Below are 27,116 nucleotides of genomic sequence, written 5' to 3'. Positions count from 1 at the left end.
TCGCTCATCACTTCTCTTCAACACTTCAGCCTCAGACTGGATGCTCCTTTCTCGTCTAATCCACAACCACCAACCATGCACACACTCTACAGCCCACAAGTATCAAGGCTCTGGCCAAGCCCAGACTTTCAATTTCCTTTTCTTCCCAAACTACCCCTTACCAGAAGAATCAAGGAGGGCTTACACCGTTTTTCTTCATTGTAGGAAGGCACGACCACAGAAAGCTGTTTGGTAGGTGAGTCCTGAATGCTGGGTAAGGCTTCCCTCTGGCCCCTGGCATTTAAGAAGAACTTCTCTTCTTCATGTCGCTGAAGGTGTGGCATCTCTGTAGCAGTTATAAACGCAACAAAGGAAATCTAAAAGCAGATATGTTAATAAGAGATTATATTGTGGTGACCTTTTAAAACATGTGTTATGTTAGAAGAGGGGCTTCCCCTGGTGGCTTGGATGAGTAAAGAATCTGCCTGCAACACACAAGACCTGAGTTTGACCCCTGGGTCGGGAAGATCCCCTGGAGGAGGGCATGGCAACCCACTCCAGTATTCTTGCCTGGAGAATCCCACGGACAGAGGAGCCTGGTGGGCCACAGTCCACGGGATCGCAAAGAGTCGGACACAACATTTACTGTTTTTAGTCCAGTAACAATGGTCTGGAGGTGACTTCAAAGCTCCAACCCTTCACCTCTTCTTGTAAACTGATTACTATTGCCCTTTCTTCCCTTACTAAGGTACTAATGCCCCAGGGGGCTATCCGTGTCCTGTCATGCCCCAGGCTTCTGTCATCTCAGATCTAAGAAGGAACAGTCACTACGGGGGTGACACCTACCCCGAGATACCCTGAACTCCAATCCCTTGCCCCACTCCCCCCAGAGCCTCCATGGCAAAGGGACAGCCTGTGGGCGAGGGCAGACCTCACTCAGGACCAGGCTGACCAGGGTTGCAAGGAAAGCGTTGGCCAGCCCCAGAATAAGGACAAAAAAGCTGAAGAATATATACTCATCCCAGATTTCAGTTCAGAACACAGAATGTTTTGGAGTCAAGTATCAAATTTGGAGCCTGTAGGCACTATGAGCTGCTAACATTATATAGCCCTCTTCCAGATTCACTAGGGAGCTGGCTTTGGAAATAACCATTCTTTGAAGCACTGTTTCTACTGATATACTTTCTGCTTTCAAAACAATCAACCTACCAACTTTTGGAATGCAATTCATTTGTAATTCAATGGCCATTTATAACATCCCACTGGAAACGTACTGAAATTGAATGTGCTTCTGATTAGCATGAGTATGAAGGCAGTGTTTAGTCAAGGCTATGGTTTTTCCAGTGATCATGTATGGATGCGAGAGTTGGACTGTGAAGAAAGCTGAGCGCCGAAGAACTGATGCTTTTGAACTGGGTGTTGGAGAACTCTTGAGAGTCCCTTGGACTGCAAGGAGATCCAACCAGTCCATTCTGAAGGAGATTAGCCCTGGGATTTCTTTGGAAGGAATGATGCTAAAGCTGAAACTCCAGTACTTTGGACACCTCATGTGAAGAGTTGACTCATTGGAAAAGACTCTGATGCTGGGAGGGATTGGGGGCAGGAGGAGAAGGGGACGACAGAGGATGAGATGGCGGGATGGCATCACCGACTTAATGGACATGAGTCTGAGTGAACTCCAGGAGATGGTGATGGACAGGGAGCCCTGGCGTGCTGCAATTCATGGGGTAGCAAAGAGTGGGACACAACTGAGTGACTGAACTGAACTGAACTGAAGGCAGTGTGCCGCCTAGTGGTTAGAGTTCCTGCTCTGTACTCCAAGTGACCAGATTGTGGTTACTAAATTCAATTTCCTACTAAAAGCAACCAGTGCTCCTAAGAGAAATGGCTGATTCAAAGTGGGGTAGCAGTCAGGCCAGGAAGCTACAAACATAATGACAAAGTAGCCAGCTTGATTGGGTCCAACTTGACAGGGAAGAATTGAAGCTTCCAAAAGAATAACTAGTGCAGTGTATCAAAACACAGGGAAAACTGTATATCATGGGTTTGTAATGATACTGAAAATAAAAAATTAATTAATCACCTTTGTAAGAAGCCAGGGAACCATCTCATTATTTTCAAAACTTGCCTTTTATCTTTACCTTTTAAAATATGAAAAGTATTTCAGGGAAACTGAATAGCTGCAGATGAATTTTTTTCATTACAAAATTCGAGGTAACACGTGAAGCAACGATACAATATTCCACTCTGCAACCCCCAGTGAAACAGCGGATTTAGGCAGTGATCATCGATGGCTGCTAAAACCATTAGGTTAATGACAAACTTAATGATTGGTGGGTCAAGCTAGTAACTCCTGAAGCTGTGAATCCCATTAGACACCACAGAAAATCAGTCATCACATGCTTCTTGATATGACACAAAAGGAGTAATCAGCACCATCCACACACTTCTCTTGATTAAAACTCAAATATGGATTTCATCAAATTGCAGCTGTAACCAGCAGTTCACAGGAAATTCAGGGGACAGAGCAAAATGTTAAAAGTTACCTAAGGGATGCAGTTAGTAAAATCCAGATTGTGAGAAATTCTACAGAACAAATGACTGCTTAAGAAACACAAGAAAAAAAAAAAAGAGGAGAAATTGTTTAAGACACTTGAGACAAACTGATCTAGTGCTAAGTGTGTGTGGATACTGAATGAAACAAACCAGTTATACAAATACAAACCAGTTACACTAATACAAAGGCATTTGAATCAACAGTGTATTTTAAATCACTTAACAACGTTAAACTTAAAACTGCGATAACCTTATTGTGATTATGTTTTTAGAAGGGGGTCCTAACTTTAGAGAAAAATGCTTAACATTTACAGATTAAATGTGATGCCTTGGATTTGCTTCAAAATTAATTCAGAAAAGAAGTGGTAAAGAGACAGTGCGGAGATTATATATGAAACAAGACTGATGTGTTCTGTGCTCCTGCTCTGGCATCTAAAAAAACCAAGTTCCGCTAGTTGGGTGACATTTGCCTCCATGAATCCATGTTTCCAACATCAGCTTCCTCACCAGTCAAGGAAAACGAATGATAACATTTCTGTCAGTTTGCTGTTTTAAAGATTAAAAGAGATAATCCTGGCTGAAAGCTGAATACACTATCCAACATAATGGAAGTATTCAATAAACAGACGCTCTTATAACCACTTTGAGCTACTAGGATCAAAAACTTTTAGTACAACCTCATGAAGTGCACATTTAACAGAGTCAACACAAGACAGATTCAACTTAGGATTCTGTCAAACTCTGCCCCACCAAAACCCTGAAAAAACAAACAAACAAATCTCCATATCCTACTAAGAGAAAAACAGACCTCTTCACTCAGGCAGACACAAACACTAAACATGTCAGGATACATTGCTTGTTCTCTAAACTACCTCTAAGCTGTAAATTCTGAGAAGCTGGCCCAGTGGCCTCCCTGGCAAGGCTACTTAGGCTGCTAACCTCAACGTCAAGGAAGCGGAAATCTCCCTCTTTACTAACTAGATGGCGGGCCCATCCCAAATTATATGGGAGAAAGCTCACTCGGCTAGTTTTCTACTACTTATGGATCAAGAAGTGTTACACTGCTTCTGTGTTTCCACAGAAGTGGCAAAGAAAATCTGAGTTTGAATACCGCTGTACAGTTTCGTGCAGATGCAGTGAACTTAGGGTGCTGAATTCTGGCACATAACGACCCCCAACCATACGGTAACACCAGGCCTGGACCAGCTTGGTCTTCCTGGTCCGCTGATTTATCTGCTCTGCTAATAGCTGGCTTTGGTCAGTGCGGTCACCACTTTCCATTTGCTTAATTATACCAGGAAACAGAGTGTCTAGAAAGCACACACTTTCTGGGGAGGTGCTCAGGATCTCCCTGGGTAGGGCCAGAACTGCAGACCCGGGAGGAAGTCTTGGAGAGGTCAGGGCTGAGAGGGCGGATGGGCAGAAGGTCCGGGAACCAGGGGACTAAAAGAAGACGGGGTGGGCATGTCCCAGTGAACGCAAGTGCTAGGTTCTGGGCACGCAGGGGGAAGGAGCTCCAAAATAAAAATAAGGACCTGAAGGAAAGGGGGTGTGAAATTCTGGGGTCTAGGCTTGGGGAAGCGTGGTGGAAGGACACGTCAAAGAGCGGACAGCTAGGAGGAGAGCATGCCTGGGGGGCCGCGCCTCCAGGAGCGCAGTGAGCCCAGGTCCGCGTCTGTCCCCAACCCCTCTCCTCACCAGAATCAGGGCCGCGGCGGCCAGCGCCACGCCGAGCACCGCCAGCTGCAGCAAGACCGGAGCCATCCTCCATGCCGGGCCGCCAGCCGCCCTATCCCGCGTTTACACACACGCGGAAATGCGGCCGCGCAGCCCCGCCTCCTGCCCGCAGAGAGGCCACGCCAGCTGGGCGCCCGCCGCCCACAGCGCCACCTCGCGGCCAGACCCGGTCACGCCCGGGGACCCGCGCTGCCCACAGCGCCACCGCGTGACGAGACTATGTTGTGTGCGAGCGGCTCTGTTCAAACGCAGTAGGGTTGTCAAAATCAGCAAGGAGAAATAAACGGATGTCCACTTAAATTGAATTTCAGATAGCAACGGATCGGTTTTCAACAGCACTATTAAAATATAACACACACTCAAAGCTCGCCCATTTAAGAGCTTTTTGTTATATTAACTTTGAAAAACTGATCAAATTTCCCATTTTAACCAGTTTATGTGTCTACTACAGGGACATTGACTGCACTCACAGCTTCCTGCAACCATCACTACCGTCTATTTCTAAAACTTTCCCAGTTCTCCCCCAGCTTCTGGTAACAACTAATAACATGAACAATTTTGCGTGTACTCTTTGTTCACCTGACATTCAAATTGAATTGGATGTCCTGCGTTTTATCAGCAACCCTTTCTAGGAAGGAGGTGGAGTGGAGGTTTTGAGCCACGACACAGTCTACAACGAAAGTTGTTTCTTTGGAGCCCACTCTTGGCAGCTGCGTAATGTAACCTGATGTGGATAACCAGCGCACAGAATTTTTAAATTTTCGGTGCTCTAGCAGGAGGCTTTTACCTGGAAGAAGGCAAGCCCAGGGCTCAGCCTAAGGAGGAGGGGGAAAGAACGCGGAAACACTGGAATAATGCTCCACGCTCAACACTTGATTTTTTGCTATACCGTCGGTTTTCTCTGAAACTTTTGAATGGTGGGCTTCCCTGGTGGTTCAGCGATAAAGAATCCGCCTTCAATGCAGAAGACGCAGGAGACATGGGTTCCACTCCTGGTTTGGGAAGATCTTCGCAGTTTAGTATTCTTGCCTGGAGAATTCCAAGGACAGAAGAGGCTGGTGGGTTATAGTCCATCGGGTCGCGAAAAGTCTGATTCTACAGAAGAGACTAAGCACGCACGCTTGAACTATCAAACTGTTTCTAAACAAACACTCATAACTTTCGTAAAAGCCGATTCGCCAAAAACGTCAAGGTCAAGAAAACCTAAAGGGGCGACTGGCTAGGGGTGGTCGAAGCGAAGCCATGCGGGAAACCACCGTCACCTCTTCTACCTCTACTCTGGTCCATACAACCCTGCCTTCTACATATCAGGTAGCAGAATCAGTGTTGAAAGTGCTGAAGCGAAACAGCAGCGCGGGCCGGAGGGGCGGTGATACGCAGGCGCGGGCGCGGGCGCAGGCGCAGATCCGCGGGCGGAAGATGGCGGCTGGGTTCAAGTGAGTGCGGTAGGCTGGCGGGCGCGAGTTTGTAGCCTGGCGGTCGGCGGCTACTCTACCCTTGGGATTTTCTCATCGGGAGGCCACCCCACCTGGTTCCCATTTGTTTCCACCGCAGAAGGAGACGTTGGGCGGGAGAACTGAAGGTGGTCGTAGTGAAGGGAAAGGGCGCATCTTCTCCCCAGTGATAGGAAGTACTGTGTTGAGCCGGTACCCGCCGCGAGCGCTAGGCTTTGTGTGTGGTGGACTTTGCTGCCCAGGAGAGACACTTGTAATCTTGTAAAAAGCGTTGCTTCAAAACCTCAGGGCGCCCTGCTTTCTCTGCCCAGTAGTTTATGTGTAAAAGCATTCTGCCTCGTTAGAAAGGTTTTCCTTAAGCGTTTTCGGTGCTGCTCTCTGGGGAAGGCTGTAGCTTTTCGTTCTGAGTCTAGTTTTAAATGGATGCAATAAATAGGATTCCAAAGGAAACCAGTTATATTGAAACGACCATGTATTTGTATAAACTCCGGGTTTTTGACACAGTGAAATATCTCTTTTGAAATTAACTTTCTTAGATAAGGCCTAGTGGGAAGTCTAAAGTAACTCCTGAAATTCGAAGTAACGATACGTCTTACACTTACCATAAAGTCAGGTCGCTCAGTCGTGTCCGACTCTTTGCGGGTCCCATGGACTGTAGCCTATCAGGCTCCTCCATCCATGGGATTTTCCAGGCAAGAGCGCTGGAGTGGATTGCCATTTCCTTCTCCAGGGGATCTTCCCGACCCAGGAATCGAACCTGGGTCTCCCGCATTGCGGGCATACGCTTTACCGACCTTAGGCAACTATAAAGTAAAAACGAAAACATCTTAATCTGTGGTTGTTAAAGTCGCAGGTACGGCTAATATTATAGTGGTTTATTGCCTATGCTCGTAATCGAAGAATATGCTAAATTTAAGTCGGGGTAGTGAAAATAAATGCGTAATTTTTTTTTTTCCTACTAACGAAGTATTCCTGCTTCAAAGTATGAGTGATGCACACCTGGATTCATTCTCTTAAGAGGCCTAGGGTTTTGGTCTCGATCCTTATGCTTGTTTAAAGCAGAATTAAAATCAGTCTTCGGGTGTGATTGTTATTGCAAAAGTAGCTACTTTTTATAATTAGCAACATGTGGCAACATAAACTAGAATTCATAACAGAAACTTAGTTACAAATTTTGGAGATTTCTGCTCCATCACCCCACTATTAAGATTGTTGTGTTTCTGGATTTATATTGATTTATAATTTATCTCATTTTTCTCATGTCTTTCAGAACTGTGGAACCTCTGGAGTATTACAGGAGATTTCTGGTAAGTAAAGGTGATTATGTGATGCCCTTTGATAATGGTATCATATGCTTTTTTCATAAATACAAGTATTAATCATGTTATTCACCTAATGTTCTAAGTATACTGCAGTTTTTAAAAGACAATTTTAAAGTAATACACATTAATTTATTTGAATTAATGAGGTTCAGTGTGTTTTCCCTGGTCTGTGTAAGATACACATGTAGCTGTAATCTACTTTCATATATTTACTTAGAAAGAGAATTGCCGTCCTGATGGAAGAGAACTTGGTGAATTCAGAACCACAACTGTCAACGTAGGTGAGAGTACTTTGAGTTCTAAAAGAATGTTGAAGTTGCTTCAGTTCTGAAAATAGAATTTTTTTTCTTAATAGCAACTTTTTATTTGTAGAGTTTTTTTTAACTCACTCTCCTCTCATTAGTGGGCTTCCCAAATGTCTCGGTGCATAAAGAATCTACCTGCAATGCAGGAGACAGGTTTGATCCTTGGGTGGGGAAGATCTCCAGGGGAAGGAAATAGCAACCCACTCCAGTATTCTTGCCTGGAAAATCCCATAGAGGAACCTGGCAGGCTACAGTTCATGGGGTCACAAAAGAGTCACATACGACTGAGCAGCTAAGCACATCCTTTCAGTTTTTATGTTCATATTAAATTTTAAAGTAACTCTGAAGTGTTTTCCCCCTTCAAAAGTTGTAAGGTTTGGTTTCCTTCTATATCTTACATTATTAAATCTTCTGTTGCAAACATGGAATTTTCCAATTTTACCCATATGACATTCCCAGGTTTTAGCCTCTGAGCCATTTAAACGGTGTTTTAGACAAATTCTACCAGGTCTAAGGGATTACAGTGATTTTTGTCAAGAGATTTTAATTTTTATAACAGCCCTGTGATTAAATGACAAGTGATTCACTCAAAATCAAGAAAATGAATAATTCCTAAAACAATTCGGTTGACCCTTGAACAGTGAGGGGGTTAGGAGCACTGACCTTCACAGAGTTGAAAATCCAAGTATAATCTTACCGTTATGGATTGGCACTCCATATCCAAGGTTCAGCATCCTTAGATTCAACCAACTGTGGATCACATAGTACTGTGGAAGTATGTATTGAAAATAATCTTTGTATAAGTGGACCGGTATAGTTCAAGCCCATGTTGTTTAAGGGTCAACTGTAATTTTACCAAGACTCAAGCAAGGAGTAAATTTTCACGGACATCTTAGATATTTAGAGATAAAAATCATACATAAAATAAGAAAACATTTTCATTTAAAAAAAATACTTTTCAGGTTCGATTGGTACCGCAGATGGTTCTTCTTTAGTGAAGCTTGGAAATACTACAGTAATTTGTGGAATTAAAGCGGTAGGTTTAATATACTTACTACCAAGATTTGAGTTACTAAGTTAGCTTCATATACTTAGTAGATTATAATATACATCTATAATTCTACTGTTGATTGGGCAGTCAGGTGTTTTAGTATTTGTTTTCATTTCCCAAGTTTTAACCTTTGAGTTTTAGATAATACAACCCAAGTTTAATGACTTAATTATAATTTGTGAACATTTGCAAATCTGCTGAAACAATTTTTTAAAAAATCCTCACTGCCTTTAATTTTTAAAGAATTTGGCTGTAATTTGAGAAATTTTAAGGTATTTTTGGTGACATATTTTTATCCAGTGATGGCATTTAATCTGTGCAAATGTGTAGAAAATTGCTCAAAAGTTTGAGGGAGTAATAGCTACCGTTTACTGAGTACTTGCTGTTTCTAGCACCTTATGTTGGGTACTTTCAGAATTGCCCAGTTTAATCATGAGAAACGCTGGGCTGGAAGAAGCACAAGCTGGAATCATGATTGCCAGGAGAAATATCAGTAACCTCAGATATGCAGATGACACCACCCTTACGGCAGAAAGTGGAGAGGAACTAAAAAGCCTCTTGATGAAAGTGAAAGAGGAGAGTGAAAAAGTTGGCTTAAAGCTCAACATTCAGAAAACAAAGATCATGGCATCTGGCCCCATCACTTCATGGGAACTAGATGGGGAAACAGTAGAAACAGTGTCAGACTTAATTTTTTGGGTCTCCAAAATCACTGCAGATGGTGATTGCAGCCATGAAATTAGAAGACACTTACTCCTTGGAAGGAAAGTTATGACAAACCTAAATAGCATATTAAAAAAGCAGAGACATTACTTTGCCAACAAAGGTCTGTCTAGTCAAAGCTATGGTTTTTCCAGTGGTCACGTATGGATGTGAGTTAGACTGTGAAGAAAGCTGAGAGCTGAAGAACTGATGCTTTTAAACTGTGGTGTTGGAGAAGACTCTTGAGAGTCCCTTGGACTGCAAGGAGATCCACCCAGTCCATCCTAAAGGAGATTAGTCCTGGGTATTCACTGGAAGGACTGATGCTGAAGCTGAAACTCCCAATACTTTGGCCACCTCAAGTGAAGAGTTGAGAGTTGACTTATTGGAAAAGACCGTGATGCTGGGAGGGATTAGGGGCAGGAAGAGGAGAAGGGGACGACAGGGGATGAGATGGCTGGATGGCATCACCAACTTGATGGACATCAGTTTGGGTAAACTCTGGGAGTTGGTGATGGACAGGGAGGCCTGGCATGCTGCAGTTCGTGGGGTCGCAGAGTCAGACACGACTGAGCAACTAACTGCACTGAATCCTCTGAAGAGTCACTGGAAATTTTTCTCTCCAAATACTTGAGTATAAGCTGACTCCAAAGTCTCTGCTTTGACTACACTGAGCTCTGAGTTAGTCTAAGTTGAGATTCTTCCTCAATAAATGGGGTGACATTTCATAAGACTTGCCAGTTTAGGGGCTTAATATTGTCTCGAGGTTGGGGTTTAAATTCAGATTCTTGGCTACTGAGTAAGGAGAAGAGAGGTGGGGCAGAACTTTTAAGAACCTCCGGTCATTTTGCAGAGGTGCACTAGTCAGCTTTGCCATACTGCCTTCTTGCCTTGCAGAGCTAGTGCGAGTGGTGCTGATGTCTCCAGAGCCCCTGACCCACCTTCCCAGGCACAGTGGATGCTCATGTTGCTAACTAGCTAAGATGGTCTTTGGTAGAGCCTTCCTTGACTGATTGCTGCCTTCACAATTCTCTAGTAGCTTCTTTCATAGGAAACGTTTGTATGCTTCTAGGAATTTGGAGCACCACCAACAGATGCCCCTGATAAAGGATATGTTGGTAAGTTAAACGGTTTTGTAATTTTTTAATAAATAATATTATAGTTAAATCTTAGTGGGTGAATTGAAAATTACTCAGAAGCTTCAGACAGTTCTGAAAAGTTTGATGTATGTTAGAAGATAGTGTAAATTAAGTTAAATAATCCTGTTAAATATTAAAATTGTTAAAAGAAGATAGTATAACAGCAAGGTACAGAATTTTTTAAATACCTTTGTCATACTTCTTTGACCAGTTTATACAGGTGTCATCAACCATCAGCCTTTGACTCTTAGGCAAAGGGCTGTAATTGCAAACTTCTATTTCCATAAACACTTCCTTTATACCACTATGATTTTCTTTTTCTTAATTTGGACCATCCTTTCTTTACAGTGGGAACCAACATTTTAAAAATGCAGAACAGCTGGTATGATTAGTGAGGCTATATACTGTTACAGATTGGGGTACTTTGAAAGAAACCTAAAAACTTTTGTGAATAATTTACAATTGAAGGAAGTCTTAAATGCTTGGGGTGCTGTGTAGTGCTGTATTATTTTTGTGCAAAGAAAGTCAGAAAATATAAAATTTTATCTAAGCCTAAGATTTTCACGAAAAATGGAAAAGAATGTAATTGATGTGTTATAGAATGCTTTCCACTTGCCTTTGTAGTGGATAACGCCTTTAAAACTAAGCCAAAGGTGAAATCTGGTTCACAGCTGCAGTGTTTCTTTCAGTTCCTAACGTGGACCTGTCACCTCTGTGTTCGTGGAGATTTCGGTCTGGCCCTCCTGGAGAAGAGGCCCAGGTGGCCAGCCAGTTCATCGCAGATGTCATTGAGAAGTAAGATTATCATGATGAAGTCTGACTGTCATTCATTTTAGAGTTTTTGAACATTTGTTTACTGTGCTCTGTCTTTAAATCAAGTTCACAGATAATTCAGAAAGAAGACTTATGCATCTCTTCAGGAAAGGTAAGAGGGAGTAAAGAAGCTGTGAGTTTTTATTAATTCTGAAGTGTTTTTTGGGGTGGGGAAAATTTAAAAAACACACTAGGCTTAAATACAGATATCTTGTTTCTAGATGGAGTTGAAAAAAAAAAATCACTCCTACTCTGTAACTATCTAGATAAACTGTAGTTCACCAAAAAAACCCAGTAAATTTTGATTATATCTTCTTTTAAGCTGATGTAATCTTTTTGCAACTAATAATGCAGTCATTTAAAATTTTTTTCCAGCAGAAAGTTAGTATCTGATCAGCTAATGTGTTTAAGGTGAATCCACATTATAAATTTCAAGTCTGTTTGAAAACTTTGAACTACATTGACAAGTACCTAGAGGCTTTTCATGTTTGATTATATTGATTTATTAAGCAGTGTAAGACCTAAAAATTTCATGTATTAAGGTTTCTGTGGTAAAATACATCTTGAGTCTCATTTGGGCTTTTCAGAAGCAATTCTCTCATCTGCTAACTTAGCAGTAAGAATGGAAATTCCTCCTACATCTGTAGCTCCCTTGAGGGGAAATGGAGATGTTTACGTGTCAGCTTTTACCAAACTTTTAGAAGCCAGCTTTTACCCAACTTGCTCAGTTTTTTACTTTATAAAGGTGAATTTTTTCTCAAGTTTTTGCCTCAAAAGTTGATTGTTTAACCAAGGATGTGGTTTGTGAGTAGAAACAAATACCACTTTATACCCATCAGAAAGCTTTCTTTGTCAACTCTGTTTTAGCTTGCTTGGGTTTTGTACTGTGATCTCATTTGCCTCAACCACGATGGAAACATTTTGGATGCTTGTACCTTTGCTCTGTTAGCAGCTTTAAAAAATGGTAAGCAACTTTAATAAAAGGGAATATTCCTACTTACATGCTAGTGTTCCGTTTTGGTAAAATTTTCTAAAGGTTTTTGTGAGGATTTACCTATCCACGTTTCTAAATTAAAGAAAAACAATGTTTATATCCACCATATTTGCTTTAATTGTTCTGTTTTTTTTAAGTAATACTTCTGCTACTGTACAGCATATGGAACTCTGCTTAGTGTTAATGTGGAAGTCTGGCTGGGAAGGGGACTTGGGGGAGAATGGATACATGTGTATGTATGGCTGAGTCCCTTCCCTTTCACCTGAAACTGTGCCAACATTGTTTGTTAACTGGCTATGTGTGCATGAGTGCTAAGTCTCTTCAGTCATGTCTGACTCTGTGCAGCCCACCAGGCTCTTCTGGGATTCTCCAGGCAAGAATACTGGAGAGGGTTGCCATGCCCTCCTATACCCCAATACAAAATAAAGTTTAAAACAAAAAAATACTTCTGGACAAGTTTAAACAGAGGGAAAAGTAAATTAACCAAGCATAGAATGCCCTGTTTAACTGGAGTGAGAAACTGACTTTACATATTTGCCTTTTTGTAGTCCAGTTGCCTGAAGTTACTATAAATGAAGAAACTGCTTTAGCAGAAGTTAATTTAAAGAAGAAAAGTTATTTGAATATTAGAACTCATCCAGTTGCAACTTCCTTTGCTGTGTTTGATGAGTAAGTTAATCAAAAGGTTGTGTATTTAACTGAAGGGCAAAGATTCTTACAAGTAGAATTTTCAGTTTGCTACTAGCTTTTCTGGTTTCTACTGGTTCTGTCTAGCGCCCACCTAAGCTAAAATGCAGGTAGTAAGTTTAATTTACTTTTCTAAAATAAAATGTGTCTCATGGGTTGATAATGTATGCCTTTTTATTTTTCAAATAGCACTCTGCTTATAGTTGATCCCACTGAAGAGGAGGAACATCTGGCAACGGGAACCCTAACAGTTGTAATGGACGAGGAAGGCAAGCTCTGTTGTCTTCACAAACCAGGCACGCACTTTCCTCCGTCTCAGTACTGAGCATGTAGATGAAAACTCAGAGCTTCTTTACATTAGGGAGGGCCAAATGGAATGTGGGAGGTTTTATTTACTTAAGATGCCTTGCATCTTATATGTCAGTGGTTCTTAAACTTCAGGAGGTCTTGTTAACACATACCTACAAATCTTGAGACCATATCACTGGTTTATATTATTCAAATTTTGTTTTATAACTTGACATGATGTAGGTCATATAAGAGTAAGTGTTGGCACAATTTTTCAGGTGGAAGTGGACTGACTGGAGCTAAACTTCAAGACTGTATGAGCCGAGCAGTTACAAGACACAAAGAAGTAAAAAAACTGATGGATGAAGTATTTAAGAGTATGAAACCCAAATAAGCAACCACATTTTCAAAACAGATTTGTAAAAACTGTATTTGTTATACTGTGCACAAACCTTTTATACTAAATAAATACCAAACTACATTCTTTTGAAAGATGTTTCTAGTATTTCTCAGGTCACTTCTGTATTATGTACAGTGAAACCATTTTTAAGAAACAGTGACTTAGGCAAACCAACCCTAATGGTTTGTTAAACCATCTCCCTGTTTTTATTTAAAAATTATTTGTTTTTATTTAAAAATCAAACTTCTGTATAAAGTTTGTATGTCTAGCAATGTAAAATACTGACAAATTTTAAAAAACAAATGAAGTAGAAACTCCGAATCCTTTTGATTCAATGCTCGTAACTTTTTAAAAAGAGAGAAAAACTATTCAAGACTCAGAATTTTGGAGTGGCTGGTGTGCCTCTCTTCACTTTACTTTTTGACTGGCTGCCTGTGTGCCGATGACGATGTAGCTGAGCTGTTTGTGCTGCTGCTGCTGCCATAGCCATTTGATGCTGCAAGAATCGTAACTGCTGCAACCAGAGGGAAAAAAAATCCAGTTAGGTTAAACGTAGGTGGGTATGGAAAGATGATTTTCCTCAGAGTGATGAGAACAACAAAACTGAAAGGGAGAGAGCACCAAGATAACAAAAAGGGACTATACCACATCGAGACAATGCACAGTCAAACAGCACCAGTGGTACAGAAGCCTGCTGAGGGCTTTAAAGACAGGGCTTTTTAAACTTTAGAAGAAGCTCTGTTACTTTGCCTGGCCAGTCTATATTGCAGTAACTCAGCAACTTCAGTTACCATTGTGTTGTATGATAATTTATAGTAGTATAAAACCACCCTGCAAATTAAAGATTGTCAAGTATACTATTCTGACTTCCTAAGAATGGAATAACACTTTTCTAAAACAGGACAATTTACAAATAGGAACACTGGTATACTTGCCTTTTTCTGCAGTATAGTATTAAGAAGTTAACCATTGGCACTTGCAACTATTTCAAAATATAAAGTAATCTAAAAATGTATATTAATGTGCCATCAGCACTTCATGAAAGATTTTAAATTAGGCAGAGAATATGACTTAAATGTACAAAATATATGCAGTGCTCCAAGCTGACTCGCTAAAGTTGTTGGATTTTTAAATAAATTTGCTAAATTATTTACCAATTACTGTATAATCTCAAAAGACAGTAACATAAAACTGAAGTAAGGTATTTTGAAGTACTTTTGGAGCAAAGTATCTTTAAAAATGTAAGCAGAGTGAAGTTGCTGGATTACTTGGATCTGTTGCTGCTGCTGTTGAAAGGCAGAGGAGAGCTGGAGTCTCTGCTGAGGAAGGCTTTGCTCAGGTCTGTTCTCGGCAGAGCCAAGCTGAGACAACACTACAGAGAGGAGAAGGGGAAAGCAGGCCAGTCAGAAAGTTTGAAGGCTACCAGGGTTAGAAAAGGACAACACAGAAAATGAAATAGAAAAGTATCAGTATGATTAATCTTAAGTATCAAATCACAGACATTTCAGAATAAATTTAGTACAGTATCCTGTTAGTTGAGGGGAACCACTGCCTGCAGGACTTCCTGGACATGAAGAGGGGAGAGCATGTGGCCAGAGCACTGTGCCCTCTCTCTTCCTGCATCTCGGCGCCATTTCCCTGAGTAGGCTTTCTAGCAAAATGCTGACTATGCCATGTTTAAAAGACAACCAGTCAAGTAGGAAATGGAGTGGGAGAAACCCAAACTACCGTTAAGGACAAAACTGGTAGACAAATGCCAAAAGACGGTACAATGACTATCAGACCGCACTATTAGCAACAAAGGTGGTGAACCTTATAGAGCTGAGTGGGATCAGGGGTTAAGTTTAACTCTGTACAGATGAGGAAACTGCAGGCCTCAATGGTCTGAGGGACTCACTACAAGATAATTTAGTGGCAAGTCTGGAGCTAAAGTTCTTTCCATTAAAATTATACTACTGCTATTTTAGGATATTTACAGTTTGTAGGGTAAAGGCTTATTAATAATAAATTTCCATTTGGAAATTCACTAGCTCTAAATTAGAACCTTATGTAGCTATTCCAGACACTGGAAATTGTACTGAATTCATAGTAAGCCCAGTGATAATTCAAAGTATTCACAAGTTCACTCATTAGTCTTGACACATTATCTCAGTTTCCACAGACATGTGACTTACTGATTTTAATTAAATATGAACTTAGAACTGCTGTCTTAAATTGAAATAATCTTCACTAAAGATAAATCTTTGGTTCACCATTTATTACTAGAAATAGTGAGCAGTCATTTAGTATATCTCTTTTTTTTTTTACACAATTGTCTTAAGCTTTGCTACTTAAGTCCTAATTCATGCACTATAAGCTACTAGAATGAGACAAAAAACTGCAATCTAGAAAAGTGCAGTCTAGATAACCATGATAAACTAGAGTCAACTGCTTGGAAGCATCCTACTAAAATGCGTAATTGTACAAAATCTTGCTAACAAAATTTAGCATGAGGTAAACAACTGCTATTAATATACTTAGGTCAAAGCACTTTATCAAAATAATGAGAAATATCTCAGTGTCTCAATCAGTAGTTCACACATTAAATATAACTGAAATTTTCTCTTGTTTTTGCTTGCAAAAAGGAAAAAGTTTCAGTGGTGAGATCCCAAGAGATACTTTTAATAAATTCAAATTCAACATTATTTAGTTATGAAGATACCAACCAGCTGCCTGTGAATGCATAAAGCTTCCTACTCCGGCAAGGTTAATAACTGCAGCATGCTGAGCAGATAAGGCTTGTTCTTGACTGGTCAAACTTTGTTCAGAACCCTGAATTAAAAAAAAAAAAATGACATGTATACAAAGAAAAAACAATTTTGGGTTGGTGTGAAGGATTGGTATTTTTTCCTGTATTAAACATCAACATTAGACTAGGTCTTATAAAAAGAGTAACAAGGAAAGCCTTCAAAGGTATTTAGAATTAGCAAGAATAACCAGTATTTCAAAAGCAAGAAACCTAATTTTCAGAATTGATTCTGTATTGGTTTGTCATTTGATGCTGTATTAATAATTACTAAGGCATCTAGAAAGCATCAGAACTATCTTTTTTGAGGTATTGCTGATTTGCAATACTGTGTTAGCTTCAGGTGTGCAGCAAAGTAACTCCTTAGTGGCTGCACCAATTTACATTCCCACCAACAGTGCACAAAGGCTCCCTTTCCTCCGTACCCTCTCCAGCATTTATTACTTGTAGACTTTTTGATGAAGAACATTCTGACCAATGTAAAGTGCTACCTCACTGTGGTTTTGATTTGCATTTCTCTAATCATTAGCAATGTTGAGAGCATCTTTTCATGTGCCTGTTGGTCATCTATACGTCTTCGTTGTAGATATGTCTATTTAGGTCTGCCCATTTTTCGATAGGGCTGCTTGTTTTTTGATATTGCTTCTATAAAGCTTCATCAAAACATTTTTTAAAAAGCTCAAAACACTTTGCAGCACAATATTACAGTTTCTAGTGAGCACATTAGATCAAGAAAAGGAAAGACAGACATAGATTATAAAGGAAAAAAACCCATTCTTATTTGCAAACGGCAGGACTATTACAGGAAAAAAAAACAAAAATCCCTAAGGAATCTACAAAAAAAACCAGAGTAAGTGAGGTCAGTAAGATCACAGAACACGAGATCAACACCAATTGTGCATACTAGTGATAAACAGGTAGAAAATGAAAAACAGTACCATTAACAATTCCTACCCCCTCAAATGGATAAAGGACAAAAACAAAACTTAGGTGTAAGTCTATAATACACAAACAGGACTTGCATGCTGAAAACTAGCTGATTTTAGCCTAGAGACATACCATATTCATGGACTAGAAAACTCACATAAACATGGTAAACCTTTTCCAAAATGACCTATAGGTTCAAACTCAATTCCTTTAAAAATCCCAGCAAGGTTTTTTTTGTAGATATAGACAAGGTGATTCTAAAATTTACAAGGAAAAGCAAAGGATCTAGAATAGCTAAACAATTTTGAAAAAGAAGAACACAAGAGGATTTTCCCTTTGATTTTAAGATTTACTATGATCTCTGGACAAAGGTCCAAAAGTAATTCAACTGAGAAGGATGGCTTTTATAACAAATGGTGCTGGAGCAAATGGCCAACAGTTTCCCCTCATAAACGAACCTGGACCAACGTCTCATACCTTCTACAAAATTAACTGAAAATGGATCATAGATTTAAAATGGAAAGTATAAAAAATTCTTTTGGGCAGAGAAGCTGGAGAGGAGTTCTTAACACTTCATCCCTAAGCAAAATTCACTAACAAAAAAAAGTAACTCAGACTTCCATCAAAAGTGGAAGCAACCCAAATGTCCCCAATGGATGAATGGATAAACAATGTGATATATAAATCAAGCAAATACTACTCAGTCTTAGAAAGGAACTTCAGACACACACTACAACATGGATGAACCTTTTGGATATTATGCTAAATGAAATAGGTCAGTCGTAAAATTTCACCTATATGAGGTGCCTGGAGTAGTCAAACCCACAGGAACAAAAAGTACACTAGGAGGAGGGGGAAACAGGGAATTCCTTAATGGGTATACAGTTTTAGTTCTGCAAGATGAGAGAGTTCTGGAGATTAGTTGCACAACAATAAGAATATAACACTAGCAAAGTGCACACTTAGAAATGGGTAGGATGGTGAATTTTGTATTACATGTATTTTACCACAATTTTGTAAAGAAAAGTACAAATCACGAATTTTTTATCAAGCTAAATAATCCTTCATGTGTTAATAAAACCAGTTTTTTTTTCTTCTTTTGACTTAGTTCTCTTTTTTTTTAAAAGAACTTTTTATTTTGTATTGGGGTACAGCCAATGAACAATGCTGTGATACTTTCAAGTGAACAGGAATGGGACTCAGCCATACATATACATGTGTCCAAAAAATAGTTTTAAGTACACCATTCTTGAGAAATCTAATAGAGGATGAGCATTATCCAACCAAGACTTGACTGGGCAATCTTTGGCAGAAGGACTGATAGTGAACATTTCATATATTTAATAGTGAGTTAATCTGACCTGCCTCTTGAGAAACCTGTGTGCAGGTCAGGAAGCAACAGTTAGAACTGGACATGGAACAACAGACTGGTTCCAAATAGGAAAAGGAGTACATCAAGGCTGTATATTGTCACCCTGCTTATTTAACTTCTATGCAGAGTACATCATGAGAAATGCTAGGCTGGAAGAAGCACAAGCTGGAATCAAGATTGCCAGGAGAAATATCAATAACCTCAGATATGCAGATGACACCACCCTTATGGCAGAAACTGAAGAACTAAAAAGTCTCTTGATGAAAGTGAAAGAGGAGAGTGAAAAAGTTGGCTTAAAGCTCAACATTCAGAAAATGAAGATCATGGCATCCGGTCCCATCACTTCATGGGAAATAGATGTGGAAACAGTGGTTGACTTTATTTTTCTGGGCTCCAAAATCACTGCAGATGGTGACTGCAGCCATGAAATTAAAAGACGCTTACTCCTTGGAAGGAAAGTTATGACCAACCGAGACAGCATATTCAAAAGCAGAGACATCACTTTACCAACAAAGGTCCGTCTAGTCAAGGCTACGGTTTTTCCAGTGGTCATGTATGGATGTGAGAGTTGGACTATAAAGAAAGCTGAGTGATGAATAATTGATGCTTTTGAACTGTGGTGTTGGAGAAGACTCTTGAGAGTCCCTTGGACTGCAAGGAGATCCAATAGTCCATCCTAAAGGAGATCAATCCTGGGTGTTCACTGGAGGGACTCATGTTGAAGCTGAAGCTCCAATCCTTTGGCCACCTGATGCAGAGAGCTGACTCATTTGAAAAGACCCTGATGCTGGGAAAGATTGAGGGCCAGAGGAGAAGGGGACGACAGACGATGAGATGGCTGGATGGCATCTCCAACACAATGGACATGGGTTTGGGTGGACTCTGGCAGTTGGTGGTAGACAGGGAGGCCTGGCGTGCTGCAGTTCATGGGGTTGCAAAGAGGCAGACATGACTGAGCAACTGAACTGAACTGAAAGGAAATGTTGGAGGTGGGACTCAGGAATCAGTATTTTTTTAGCTTCCCAGATGATTCCAAAGTGCAGCAAATGTTCAGAAAACCCTGAACATTTTAAAAGTAAAGTTCCTTTTACTACTTTACTGCAGTTCTTATTCAATTTCTCTTTGGCAATACACAGAGTATTTGTTTTTGTCTATTTCCTGTTTTAAACTTCACAATAAAAAGAATTTCTCTATTCAAATGGAAACAAAATACTAAAAACAGAAAGATGATGAGGTAGAAAGTACATGGCCTATAGAGGCAGAAAGACCTGGACCTGAATCCCTGCTCTGCCACTCTCTGTATGGTTGTGAGCAAGTTGGTCACTTGAATCTACTTATGACTATGCAAGATGGAAGTGACATCATCTGTTCAGTATGGCTGTTGTGAGAATTAGAAATAGGCCTTGATTATTGATAGCTACTACTGTTAATAAAGAAAGGACAGCATATGAAAAGTTTGTTCAAACAGTCTAAAAACACTTGAAATAGGCCTGGAATATACCAAAAAAAGATACAATGCTATGATGTAGAAAGGACATACCTGCTCCCCAGGCTGTTGAGGACTAGAAGTTGTGGGTTGCTGGGGCTGAGGCTGCTGCGGTGTAAACTGGGAGAGCTGCTGCTGCTGCTGTTGCTGCAGAGTGTTAAAAATGAGCGAGCCGCCTGGAAGCTATTAAGAATTTGAGCAAGAAAAAATTAGGCAATTTCAGATTATTTAAATTTCCTTATTCTACAAATGTTTCTGGGGCATTCCCTATGCATCAGGTATTCTTCCAGGGATGAGGAAAACGAAGTCAACAAAACTGAAAACAAAACAAACTCCCTGCTCTTTAAAAAAAAGGTGGGGGGGGACAATCTCTTTAAACACAATTTTCAAGTGCTATTACTCTGGCTTTCAAATACATTCATAATCTCCAACATAAATCTTTTTGCTTCAAGTTAATACTTATCTGTCTAAATAAACATACTGCTTTTGCTTAACTGTTTATACATCAACACAAAACAGCACTAAACGCATTTGCAAGTATAAAAAAAAAGCTAGTGATAATGAGGAATATATGTTAAAAAAGCTCATTTCCCTAAATCTGGTCTAGCTTTGCCCAAATCCAGAGGTTTTTGTATAACATAGCCAGGAAGTCCAAAGCTGAAAAGAAAATGCATTAGATGTGCATATTTAGTTTGGAGACATTACAAGCTCTGTCATGAATCTAAATTAATAATAAAAAAGCGTTTTTACAAGAAGCATCCAGAAAATTCCACATTAAACACTAAAACTATGCATTCCAAATGCATCAGAAAACAAATGTTTTTCCATTTTATTCTATAGGGGTTTAAGTTAAAAACACTTTGAAGTTTTGGGGCAAAGTCCAAGCAAATACCAAGTGAGAAACTCTTAGATCTGTACAGTCAAAAAAGAGGTGTCTAGGGTCAAAAGCTCTACACTCAGCATAGTTCATTGTTAGGTAAATCTGGACAAAGCACAGGTCAAGTGTTTCCTTCTCAAGTAGTTAGATAATAAAAATGTAGCAGAATATAATTTGTAAGGTGGTTTCTGCCCTTATCATCAGTGCTATTAAGGAATGCCACTACTCTTAACACTGAGCTTGATCCCTACAGAAATTCCTACAGCAAAATGCAGGAAAGTGGGCTAAACAAGCTAACCCAATGTGTCCATATTATAACTGGATTATTCTGCAATGCGTATGTAACTACTGACACTGTCTGCATACTGTATAGGAAGTAAGTTAAGTTTTAGTTCTAATGTGTTTCCTAATTTATTATTTCTGAATATCAGGTTGGATGGATGTGATTATTATTTTCCAGTAATCCCTAGCTCTGCCATTCTGTGTCTCCAAATCTTTATTTTCATGTCTACCTTTTCTAACAATTCTGTGTAGACAATCTCATCCATTTCCAACCTACTAGGCTTAACACTGAATGCAATCCTTAAAGGACCAAGCACAGCCCAGAATACTGTAAGTTCACAACATGTACTAAATATTCTCTACCTACTTTTTCTCTTTATATATGTTAATACTGAGAAAACGAATAAGAAAAGTCTCATCACTCGACACAAACTGTAACCTAATGGACATTTACTGCATGACTATTTAATAGTGATTGAATAGTCACCTGCCTGGCACTGTGCTATTGAGTCATATTCTCCTCAGGAAAAGAACACACATATCTAATCTAAAAAGCTTCTATTCATATATAAAATCTACTGTAAGCAAACAGCAATACTTATGTATATACATAAAAAGTCTGTTACAGAACAATTAATTTCTAAGTATATTTGCTGCTACTACTGTAGGCAAGTTATTCTTCTTGGCAGCTGTGAACTCTCCCCTCTGGAACTAGTTCTTAATTTGGCAGGGCTGTCAGAGCCAATGGAAGTGTGGTACATGGGTACCAATTTTTTCCCGCTTATCCACTTAATCATACTTTTAGATGATTCTCAACAACCTCAGAACTTCAAATGCTAAAATGTGCAAACATACATGGTTAAAAAACAAAAAGCACTATAAAAAACTTAAAAAAAAAAAACCACAAAACTATTAAAAGCAGTGTTTCAGGTTTACCTGGAGTAGATTTAAGGGCCTGAGACTTGAAGTATTTTTTAAACCAAATGGAACACCTATTAAATAAAACTCATGGTTAAAACAGGAAATTAAAACTTTATTATACTTGGAGGTACTTTATACTTTAGCATATAAAAATACAACATTTTAAGTACTCTCTGCACAGATGTGCTTATCTCCTATACTTTAAAATTTTCTTAAAACCGGCCCCCCAATTTCATCACTATTTGTTGATAATGAGATCTTATTCAAACATGTGAAGCACAAGATGTACCTTATATTCTGTATTTCAGAAACTGAGACTTCTTTGTAACTACTGAAACTACTGGCTGGAAAAGTAATCTAGCAGCATGCAGATACTACAGATATAATAAAACCATCACTACTGTGCAAATACATTTCACATATTGGTATCTACTTATATTTCTCAGTGCTAAACAGTATGTGATAACAATCCCATCTCTGAGAACCAGTGTGGTTTGTGCTATTTCTTAAAGTGCAAATGCTAATATTAATAATGCTGATGAACATCGAATTTTGTGTGTAAGGATCAAGCTGATAGTCATGAAACAATGCTTTGTTAATTCTGAACTTATTCCCCCAAATTTGTGACACAATACAGAGCAAATCCTAAAGCAGGCGTTGGCAACCTTTTCCAGTAGGCTTTGTGGGCCACAGACTCTGTCTCTTATTGTTCCTCGTATCTTTTTTTTTTAAACAAACCTTAAAAAGTGTAAAACTATTCTTAGCTTGAACTGTGTGTTACAGATTGCTGCTGGCAGTCTTCAAGTATGTATATATCTTCCTCAGTAAATATACCAATTTGAACTCTAGTTTAAAAGGTAACTAGTCCTCTAAGCAGGTAATTGTATTTAAAAAAGATAAAGGGTAGATAATGCTCAAAGGACAATATGAAAGGCTTGTCTGAAAAATGGAAAAAGCGTAATCAGACAAAAATGTGACAATATGGATAGCCCCTCCAGGAATTCTCATTAAAAAAAAAAAAAAAAAGAGATAACTCCCTTTAAGGGTGGATGACATCTGGGTAATGCTTTATAGCTTACTAACGGCACTTCCATATCACTTCATTTATTTTCTTGTAAATAGCAACTTAAGTTAGCTACTTTTACTCCGGCTTTAGAACAGATGAAATGAGGTTGAGGGGGAACAATTAAGTGACTTCTTCCAGGCCCTACAGTAAGCATTTGGAGCTACCAGTAATTAGAAGGATTACAAGTAAATATAATATCGAAAATTTAACACTGATTCCATTTTCCAGGGCTCCTACCACTAAAGCATACTTATACACAGTAAAATAAGAATATCAGCTAGAATTAGAAAACTACAGCAATATATTAAACATATTTAAATTATATTCTTTGGAGTCCCTTTCCCCTACTCATAGCAAGTTTCTCCTAACTCATAGTAAGTTTTTCTTACTATGCTGAGTTTGTTTTTCTGTTAATCTTTTTTTTCTGAGTAAGAAATGACACTGTTCTACGATACATTCTCTTAAAGAACTTTAAAAGTAGCACACGTTGTTAAAACATTTTCCCAGTACATGTAATTACATTACTACAACTACCACAATAAACTACTACTAATGATGGGACAGCAGTTATTTCTGAGTGTTTATCACGTCTCAGGCATAAACACCTCATCTGTATTTATTCATTTAATCTTCACAACTGTGAGGTAAAGTATTGTTATTATCCTTATTTTAGTTATGAGGAAAATGAGGCCCAAAGGTAACTTTGCTATGATTATGCAGTTATGGTAAGTTGAACAAGGATTCAATCCAGGCAGTCCGGCTTCAGAACTGAGGCTTTTAAATGTCATACTATATTGCTTTTCTTGCTTACATGTTTTCAAAATATGGTTCTTTTACCTGGAGCAGGACTACACTGGTAACCATCAAAGTTACTTTTATAATGTTTGGAAGTCAAAGATAAAATCTGCAGAGACTTACAGGCTTACCAAGTTTCTTCAGAGAATTTGATAGCCAGATGGTTTTTAATTCAAATATCAGAATTTTAAAAGCTTTTGAAAGGAAATATTTTCAACATAATATTTCATTAAAAAAGGATGTTAAATGTTTATCACTTAACTGACATTTTAACATAGGCATGGAGTGTAATTTTGTTAGAGACTATTATTTCCAATATTCTGACCTGCTTGAGAGGCTGTCTGCATTGCACCCGGCAATGCATTTGGTAGCAGACCCCCTGAGGGTAGAAGGCCACTCAGGTTTATTCCTGCAGGAGTTATGGCACCAGTGTTACAGCCCAGCATAGGGTTTGAACCACTCATCAAAGCTTGAGCTCCACTGCAGGAGAATAAGACAAAGCATTAGGCAGGCTAGTGCTGTAAAAGAAAAATCAGCTACATAAATCCTTGGATTAAAAAACAAACTGCTTCACAAACACAGATATTTCTGTCTTAAATATCAACAGGGAGGTTGGCAAAAATTAAGTACTATATATCTACCAAGGCTTAAAATATAATCTGGTAGAGTAACGAACTCATCAATGGATTAAAAGATGGTAACAAAGGATAAACAGGAAAAATCTAAGCTGCTGTCAATGTGAAATCAGTAAGTAGTACCACCTTAGTGCCTATAATAGATGTATTACTATCTAAAATTCAAACATACTTGCTGAGATAAATTCTAGTCACGCAGAAACCATTTTTTTTCAGTTTCAACAATATACAATTTGTTTTTAATTTCACAAATAATTTTAGATTGAGATTATCTTAAAAAAAAAATCAGGGCTTTGATGCAAACTTACCAAACAGAGCCCACTACATTGATGAAGTTAAGTCCAGCAGAGTTTGCCATGACCTGGGTGGCTGTGGTTCCTGTAGTTATAGATGTTACCATGGTGGAAAGAGGAATGGTCGTTACAGGCATTGCCTGGCTCAGAGACTTTTGCTGCTGAGCAAACTGAGTTAACAAAGTGGGCTGAGGGGTGAAGCCTGAATCTTGGGGAGTAGGGGTAGCTGAAGGGGTAATAGGAGTTGAGCTCTGAGCATCAGGAGGGTGTGGGGTCGATGAAGGGGTTGGTGTAGGAGTAGATGGCTTAGGAGTTCCAGATCCTGCTCATTGAGAAAAATAAAAATTGCTAGTTTGTTATAAATGGCCAGTCCTTTTTCAAATAAGGTTAATGGAATCTTATTTAGCACTGACAGTCTGTTCCAGTTTTTTTTTTTTTAAAGCAGTTAACTGCAAGTGTTAATTTCTACACATGATACATGAGTGTTGCTACACTCAATTACAATTAAGGATGCAGTATATCACCTACAAATGCCATCAGAGATGCTATTACAGTAACAGTAAAAATATACATTTGTATTCTATCACAAAACCCATTTAAAAGTTAGTTTCCTACCATGCTATCTTTGGCCTAAAAACTTTAAAAGGAATTCAAATTAATTTTTGTTATTTACGATTTCACTAATTTAGGACATCACTTAGAAATATTGCTTATTTTCTGTTAACAGTCTGAGATAAAACTCTGAACATATTTAATAAATTACATACAGTTAACCATCGTATTTGGCACCTAAATATACATATTTAATTCCTAACACAGCAAGTTTACCCTGACAGACAAATTTTACAAAACACAGTAATAAAGCAAGTATTTGATAGATAATACTGCATCTTTAACAGTAACTGTGTACTTCGGTTTAAATGTAGAATGTATAGAAAATCTGTTGTGAATGAAGTATGCACAGTTTATCAACTTTAAAAAAAAAAACAAAAAATAAAAAAACAAAAACCAGAAAAATAAAACCAAAAGCTCTTGAGGTGTTTTCTTTTTTAGCTTTCATGTCCTGCAGAAAGAAAGGAAAGAAATGTGAATGTCCAGAAGCTGTCACTCAACCCTTACTTAAAGTAACAACTGTGTGCAGTAGATTAACATAATAATCAATACCCACAACATAAGAAGTGTGAATAAGACTTTCAGGAAATTTATAAATTTTTTCTTTGTGCAAAACAAGAAGGCAGAAAAATTACACCTTTTGAGCTATCAAGATGAAGATGTTTACATCTAATGCAAAGACCACCCTGTCACTGTGCAGTGTACTAAAACTTTCAGCACATATTAGTCATTTATTAAAAAAATCTAAAAAACTGGAATGCTTTTTTTATTTGCAAGTTGGTACCTAAATATCTCAGATATTTGTTAATTTGAAGAAATTCAAACTAATGCCTAAATTCTTGAGCAATTATTCTTGATGTTTAAAAAAAAGTATTCAGTAGTAAAAATTACATTATCTTCAGAATGCTTTATGATCATCCCACATTTTCGTAACTGACAGCAATTAAGGAGAGTGTACAGGTATTATTAAAAAACTACCTTTCAGTTTACTTCTTACATTTACAAAGGTAGGACTGCAGCAACAACTCACATGACATTTTTTTTCCATATCAGCTGCATAGTTTACATAAAATGTAAAATGTCCTAAGGTACACTGGTATAAAAAATAATTTGGAATCTTACTGCTACATTTAGCTATCAGATTATTTTTTTCAGGAGATGTGTAGGTTGCAAATCTATAAGAAAGGTATACACAAGCTGCATACATAAATACAGAAAAACAAATACAATTACAATAAACACATAATACATACAGCCAACAAGAGATCTGCCTGAAGCTTCTTAAAACTTGTACATTTTGGGTAGACAGTACATTCAGATTTCACTATTTCACTGGAAGAACTATCTTAAGAAACACTAATGCAAAAGCTTATGAAGAATTTTTAAGTTACAACTTACTTTGTGATGAACTGGCAGGTGACAGGGCAGCTGGAGAAAGCATGCTAACTTGATTAAGATCCACGGATGACTTCCGAGAAAGACTTGGTGGCTTAGAAGCAGGAGGAGGAGTTGGAGATTTAAGAAAGCTGCTGGCCTGTTGTGGTGTAAAATAGTTACCTAGGGAAAAAAATATAGAAGTTATTTGCTAGGTTTACAATTTAAGATTTGATGAATTCTGCTACTTCTTAGATTTAGAAT

The 27,116-nt window shown here is 38.6% G+C and overlaps 3 protein-coding genes across 55 annotated transcripts in view; 1 reads left to right on the top strand and 2 right to left on the bottom strand.

Moving 5' to 3' along the window:
- ALG5 (ALG5 dolichyl-phosphate beta-glucosyltransferase) overlaps positions 1–5,576 on the bottom strand; it is a 28,331-nt gene extending 22,755 nt beyond the window's left edge. Inside the window, exons 1-2 of one of the 2 annotated variants that reach the window (XM_069602229.1) lie at positions 5,060–5,576; positions 185–356 (exon numbers count right to left, since the gene is read on the bottom strand). In XM_069602229.1, the coding sequence (XP_069458330.1) occupies positions 185–323 (139 nt within the window). In that variant the 5' untranslated portion in view covers positions 324–356; positions 5,060–5,576. Of the gene's footprint in view, positions 1–184; positions 357–4,233; positions 4,392–5,059 lie in introns of those variants that run through there. The other variant, XM_069602228.1, reaches the window with a different exon arrangement.
- A 67-nt stretch (positions 5,577–5,643) lies between these two features.
- EXOSC8 (exosome component 8) lies at positions 5,644–13,519 on the top strand. 3 transcript variants are annotated; one of them, XM_069601551.1, is made up of 11 exons: positions 5,644–5,708; positions 6,997–7,033; positions 7,266–7,329; positions 8,316–8,389; positions 10,179–10,224; positions 10,935–11,040; positions 11,125–11,170; positions 11,926–12,022; positions 12,601–12,721; positions 12,929–13,035; positions 13,306–13,519. In XM_069601551.1, exons 1-11 carry the CDS (start codon positions 5,692–5,694, stop codon positions 13,419–13,421), a joined length of 831 nt encoding a protein of 276 aa, XP_069457652.1. In that variant the 5' UTR covers positions 5,644–5,691; the 3' UTR covers positions 13,422–13,519. The 3 variants fall into 3 exon arrangements, with proteins under 3 accessions (XP_069457652.1, XP_070148636.1, XP_070148637.1); XM_070292535.1 differs by lacking the exon at positions 8,316–8,389 and having other exon boundaries at positions 5,664–5,708; positions 7,266–7,325; XM_070292536.1 differs by lacking the exons at positions 7,266–7,329; positions 8,316–8,389 and having other exon boundaries at positions 5,675–5,708.
- Positions 13,431–27,116, bottom strand: part of SUPT20H (SPT20 homolog, SAGA complex component) — a 36,235-nt gene continuing 22,549 nt past the window's right edge. For 16 of the 50 annotated variants that reach the window (XM_069601534.1, XM_069601539.1, XM_069601544.1 and 13 more), the window contains 7 exons: positions 26,877–27,035; positions 24,882–24,951; positions 24,264–24,418; positions 22,093–22,148; positions 20,052–20,180; positions 16,133–16,238; positions 13,431–13,941 (listed from right to left, as the gene is read on the bottom strand). In XM_069601534.1, the coding sequence (XP_069457635.1) occupies positions 13,841–13,941; positions 16,133–16,238; positions 20,052–20,180; positions 22,093–22,148; positions 24,264–24,418; positions 24,882–24,951; positions 26,877–27,035 (776 nt within the window). In that variant the 3' untranslated portion in view covers positions 13,431–13,840. Of the gene's footprint in view, positions 13,942–14,695; positions 14,800–16,132; positions 16,239–20,051; positions 20,181–22,092; positions 22,149–24,263; positions 24,419–24,881; positions 25,189–26,876; positions 27,036–27,116 lie in introns of all 50 variants that reach the window. The other 34 variants (XM_069601507.1, XM_069601512.1, XM_069601515.1 and 31 more) reach the window with 3 other exon arrangements.

Source organism: Ovis canadensis, chromosome 10 (assembly GCF_042477335.2).
Source record: "Ovis canadensis isolate MfBH-ARS-UI-01 breed Bighorn chromosome 10, ARS-UI_OviCan_v2, whole genome shotgun sequence".
NCBI classification, from domain to species: Eukaryota; Metazoa; Chordata; class Mammalia; order Artiodactyla; family Bovidae; genus Ovis; species Ovis canadensis.
Note: the sequence above shows the minus strand (reverse complement) of the source record. Positions and strands in the feature narration are given on the sequence as shown.

Excerpts from the sequence above, each read along its gene's own strand:
- EXOSC8 (XM_069601551.1), top strand. Across the intron at positions 7,034-7,265 it reads AGTATTACAGGAGATTTCTG|AAAGAGAATTGCCGTCCTGA; the intron begins GTAAGTAAAGGT and ends ATATTTACTTAG. Across the intron at positions 8,390-10,178 it reads TAATTTGTGGAATTAAAGCG|GAATTTGGAGCACCACCAAC; the intron begins GTAGGTTTAATA and ends GTATGCTTCTAG.